This window comes from Neltuma alba, unplaced genomic scaffold (genome assembly GCF_004799145.2).
Source record: "Neltuma alba isolate B1F8T4 unplaced genomic scaffold, ASM479914v2 tig00010377_pilon, whole genome shotgun sequence".
NCBI classification, from domain to species: domain Eukaryota; kingdom Viridiplantae; phylum Streptophyta; class Magnoliopsida; order Fabales; family Fabaceae; genus Neltuma; species Neltuma alba.
This window is the reverse complement of record NW_021635281.1, coordinates 185191-191290: the sequence shown is the minus strand read 5'-3', so window position 1 is coordinate 191290 and position 6100 is coordinate 185191. Positions and strand designations below refer to the sequence as shown.

At 30.0% G+C, this 6100-nt stretch overlaps 1 protein-coding gene across 1 annotated transcript in view; it reads left to right on the top strand.

The window, feature by feature from the left end:
* The first annotated feature begins 2104 nt into the window (after positions 1–2104).
* LOC114756225 (probable leucine-rich repeat receptor-like protein kinase At1g35710) overlaps positions 2105–6100 on the top strand; it is a 64038-nt gene continuing 60042 nt past the window's right edge. The window contains exons 1-5 of the mRNA XM_028945163.1: positions 2105–2492; positions 3105–3176; positions 3916–3987; positions 5098–5169; positions 5269–5340. Of these exons, the coding sequence (XP_028800996.1) occupies positions 2105–2492; positions 3105–3176; positions 3916–3987; positions 5098–5169; positions 5269–5340 (676 nt within the window). The remainder of the gene's footprint in view (positions 2493–3104; positions 3177–3915; positions 3988–5097; positions 5170–5268; positions 5341–6100) is intronic.

The following is a 6100-nucleotide window of genomic DNA, read 5'->3' as shown; positions in this document are numbered from 1 at the left end:
AGATATTATTAAGTATAATAATTTTTATATCACCAATCTTTATAATTAAAAAGATTATTAATCTTTTTCAATAGCTTTTTATTAGCCAATTTTTTCGCTTTCTATAAAAACTAGCCTATTGTTATAGTTATTCTATTCATTAATGGCTGAAAATATTTTAATAGCATAAATATTATACATAATAATTAAATATTTTTGTAACTACTAAAAATAGCCTTAAATTTTCTCAAAGAATTTAAACATAAACATAAAAGAAGTTTCAGGTTCACTGTTAAATTTGATAACATAGACTAGAGGATAAACACACAGCTCCATGTATCGTTGATATAAGTAGCATTTTCAAAAGATATCCATAATGTCTACTAAAAAAAAAAGATTGGGGACATAAATAACTTAACATTGAAGAGCAATCCAATTCAAGCTTAAACTTTTTTATGTTAGTTATTTTAATTATAAAAATTTTATTATAATTAATAATCTCTAACACACTAATACAATAGCCTTTCGAGATTATATTTTGATACTTTTATATATATTATATGGTGTTTGGTCAACTTTAAGTATAAGTTCATGTGACTCTAAATTTTTTTCCGTTTTAGTTGAGGGTATTTTGGTATTTTTATTAAAAAAACTGTGGGTCCACAACAAAAAAATGGATGTTTGTTAATTTTAACGACGCTGACATTATTAATCTCTTTTTCAAACTTGAATTGGTAAATTCGATCAAAAAAAGTTCATGGTGTTAAGTAAAGTTTTGGTATATTTTCATAAGTGTTTTTAACCTTTAACCCTTTTTTTTTGATAAAAAATGTACACATTTTGAGTAAAACAAAAGTGTGATAAATAATATCTAAAAGTCATTTTACAATTTATGATGTAAATAATTTAAATATGATGATCATAATACTAATAAATGCCCTATCAATTAATAACCAGAATGAATAATGAAGTGCGCATAACTTTCATTGCAAAAGAGAAATAAAGATTGCATAACAATACGAAAGAGAAATAAGCCTTTGCCCTTTGTCATTTCAATATTTCTCTATGTAAAGACTCTTGAGACTGTACTCATTTTGTGACCATCACTTTGTGGAAAGAAATTAAATAAAAGATGGGCGTCATAGTGGTATTTTTATTAAGCTTTTCCGCAACAAAATTAAAATTTGTTCTTAAAACAAACAAAAAACATTTTTTTTATTTTTCTTCCTTTTGTTTTACAAAATTAGGGAAGAGATGCAGAATATTATATTTCCGTTAATTATATCAAGTTAATAAAACAAACTAGTTTTGACCCTTCACTTCACCATTTTATGTATGGTTTTTGAAATAATGATTCTAACATCTTTTATTTTTTTATTTTTGGTATTCAAAAATTATTCTAAAAAGTAGTTCTAAAACATAAAAGTTGAGCATAAAATCAAACAAGCTTTTATTTTATTTACTTTCTGTTTTTTTTATTTTTAATAGTCAAAGTTAGTTAACACGTTTCTTTATATGTCACTTAAAAGTTATAATTTTGTTTTTAAGAAAAATAAATTTATGCTTCTATAAAGACTCAGCCTCTGCACTCATTTGATGATCACGTTGCATGAATCAGTGGCATTCTCCGAAATTATGTCGACCACTCCAACAATAAGCACTGTGATAGTAAATAGTGATTTTCTGACTATGCCCTGCCATTACTTTCTTTAATAATATTGCCACCTCCATGATAGCAAAGGAGAAACATGCTAGCAACTAGTGGTAAGAAAAGGTATATTTCCATAATTTGATTTGTCTTTCAAAATATAATCCTAAAAGTTAAAAATAATGGGTTCTTTAACTTAGAGTTCCATCAGACCACTATGCTGTGATGTTCATCATCTCATATTTGGCAATTTCATGCCCATTTTCACTATAATAACTCCAAAGACTAAAGACTTTAATATTGACTAAGACCATTAATTAACAACTGAGGCAATCTCACATGACGATTTGCCATTGGACCTACACACTTCAACGACTTTGACACGTCGAAGGGAGATTCAATAATATTGCTCTATATATAGAGACTCTGCGGATGCACTCGTTTTATGATTGCTTTGTGTAGACAAAGAAACTGACGATGGGTGTGATGAGAGCGGTATTTTTATTATGCTTTGTTGTAATAACTTGCTTCCACATTAATGGTGTAGCATCAGTTGCCATGATAGAAGAGGAGAAACATGCTCTGCTTCAGACCAAATGTTGGAATTTTAGCAACAGAGCCCACAACTTGTCAGACCCTTGTCACTGGAAAGGCATATCTTGCAATGATTTTGGAAGCCTTGTTGAGATGAATTATCAACAGATGACTACACAATGCTATCGTCTAGCAAATTACAATTTCACTGCATTTCCCAATCTAGAACGTCTCACACTTTCTCAAATGGGTTTGATAGATACCATTCCAAGTCAGATAGGATCTCTTCATAAACTTATCCATCTAAACTTATCTTTTAACAATCTTATTGGTGAGTTGTATATCTTGTACTTTTACTCTTACCATGCAAATTAACTTAATTCAAAAATATTATATTTACCACCATACAACCTAATACTTCTATCAACAGGGATTATTCCATCCCAAATAGGAGCTCTTCAAAAGCTCACTTATTTGGATTTGTTTGACAACAGTCTTACTGGTGAGTCACGTATCTTCTATTTCTGCTCTTACCTTGCAAATTCACTCAATTTTGAAGTATTGTATTTATCTCCACACAACCTAATACTTTTATTGACAAGGATCATTCCACCACAGATAGGATCTCTTCATAATCATATTCATCTATACTTATCTTCTAACAATTTTACTTCTGAGTTATATATCTTTCATTTCTACTCTTATCTTGTAAATTCACTCAATTTGGAAATATTATATTTATCTCGACACAACCTAATACTTTTATTGACAAGGATCATTCCATCACAGATAGTATCTCTTTATAATCTGATTCATCTATACTTATCTTCTAACAATCTTACTTATGAGTTATATATCGTTCATTTCTATTCTTACCTTCTAAATTCACTCAATTTGGAAATATTATATTTACCCCCACACAACCTAATACATCTATTGACAGGGATCATTCCGTCACAGATAGGATATCTTCAAAATCTCACTTATCTGGACTTGTCTTCTAACAGTCTTACTGGTGAGTTATATATCTTCTATTTCTATTCTTTTCTAGACTTATCTGGACTTATCTTTTAACAGTCTTCTTGATGAGTTATATATCTTCCATTTCTACTCTTAGCTTGCAAATTAAGTAAATTTTTGAACATTGTACTTATCTTCCCACAACCTAATACCTCTATTGACAGGGAGCATTCCATCACAGATAGGATCTCTGCATAATCTGATTGAACTACGCTTGTATTCCAACAGTCTTACTGGTGAGTCACGTATCTTCTATTTCTGCTCTTACCTTGCAAATTCGTTCAGTTTTGAAGTATTGTATTTATCTCCACACAACCTAATACTTTTATTGACAAGGATCATTCCACCACAGATAGGATCTCTTCATAATCATATTCATCGATACTTATCTTCTAACAATTTTACTTATGAGTTACATATCTTTCATTTCTACTCTTATCTAGTAAATTCACTCAATTTTACTCATGAGTTATATATCTTTCATTTCTACTCTTATCTTGTAAATTCACTCAATTTTGAAATATCAAATGTATCTCCACACAACCTAATACTTTTATTGACAAGAATCATTCCATCACAAATAGGATCTCTTTATAATCTGATTCATCTATACTTATCTTCTAACAATCTTACTTATGAGTTATATATCATTCATTTCTACTCTTACCTTGTAAATTCACTCAATTTGGAAATATTATATTTACCCCCACACAACCTAATACATCTATTGACAGGGATCATTCCGTCACAGATAGGATATCTTCAAAATCTCACTTATCTGGACTTGTCTTATAACAGTCTTACTGGTGAGTTAGATATCTTCCATTTCTACTATTACCTTGCAAATTCACTAAATTTTGAAATATTGTATTTACCTCCACACAACCTAATACTTCTATTGATAGGGATTATTCCATCTCAAATAGGAGCTCTTCAAAAACTCATTTATTTGCAGTTGTTTCACAACAATCTTTCTGGTGAGTCATGTATTTTCTATTTCTGCTCTTACCTTGCAAATTCGCTCAATTTTGAAGTATTGTATTTATCTCCACACAACCTAATACTTTTATTGAGAGGGATAATTGCATCACAGATAGGATCTCTTCATGATCATATTCATCTATACTTATCTTCTAAAAATCTTACTTATGAGTTATATATCTTTCATTTCTACTCTTATCTTGTAAATTCACTCAATTTGGAAATATTATATTTATCTCAACACAACCTAATACTTTTATTGACAAGGATCATTCCATCACAGATAGGATCTCTTGATAATATGATTCATCTATACTTATCTTCTAACACTCTTACTTATGAGTTATATATATTTCATTTCTACTCTTACCTTGTAAATTCACTCAATTTAGAAATATTATAATTACCCCTACACAACCTAATACCTCTATTGACAGGGATGATTCCATCCCAAATAGGAGCTCTTCAAAATCTCACTTATCTGGACTTATTTGATGAGTTATATATCTTCCATTTCTACTCTTAGCTTGCAAATTAAGTAAATTTTTGAATATTGTATTTATCTCCCCACAACTTAATACCTCTATGGATAGGGACCATTCCATCACAGGTAGGATCTCTGCATAATCTGATTGAACTACGCTTGTATTCTAACAGTCTTACTATTGAGTTACATATCTTCCATTTCTGCTCTTACCTTGGAAAGTCACTAAATTTTGAAATATTGTATTTATCTCCACACAACCTAATACTTCTATTGACTGGGATTATTCCATCCCAAATAGGAGCTCTTCAAAATCTCACTTATCTGGACTTATCTTCTAACAGTCTTACTGATGAGTTATATATCTTCCATTTCTACTCTTAGCTTGCAAATTAAGTAAATTTTTGAACATTGTACTTATCTTCCCACAACCTAATACCTCTATTGACAGGGAGCATTCCATCACAGATAGGATCTCTGCATAATCTGATTGAACTACGCTTGTATTCCAACAGTCTTACTGGTGAGTCACGTATCTTCTATTTCTGCTCTTACCTTTGAAAGTCACTAAATTTTGAAATATCGTGTTTATCTCCACACAACCTAATACTTCTATTGACAGGGATTATTCCATCCCAAATAGGAGCTCTTCAAAAGCTCATTTATTTGGAGTTGTTTGACAATAGTCTTACTGGTGAGTCACGTATCTTCTATTTCTGCTCTTACCTTGCAAATTCGTTCAGTTTTGAAGTATTATATTTATCTCCACACAACCTAATACTTTTATTGACAAGGATCATTCCACCACAGATAGGATCTCTTCATAATCATATTCATCGATACTTATCTTCTAACAATTTTACTTATGAGTTACATATCTTTCATTTCTACTCTTATCTAGTAAATTCACTCAATTTGGAAATATTATATTTATCTCGACACAACCTAATACTTTTACTGACAAGGATCATTCCATCACAGATAGGATCTCTTGATAATCTGATTCATCAATACTTATCTTCTAACAATCTTACTTATGAGTTATATATCTTTCATTTCCACTCTTACCTTGTAAATTCACTCAATTTGGACATATCATATTTACCCCCACACAACTTAATACCTCCATTGACAGGGATCATTCCATCATAGATATGATCTCTTCATAATCATATTCATCTATACTTATCTTCTAACAATTTTACTCATGAGTTATATATCTTTCATTTCTACTCTTATCTTATAAATTCACTCAATTTTGAAATATCAAATGTATCTCCACACAACCTAATACTTTTATTGACAAGAATCATTCCATCACAGATAGGATCTCTTTATAATCTGATTCATCTATACTTATCTTCTAACAATCTTACTTATGAGTTATATATCATTCATTTCTACTCTTACCTTGTAAATTCACTCAATTTGGAAATATTATATTTACCCCCACA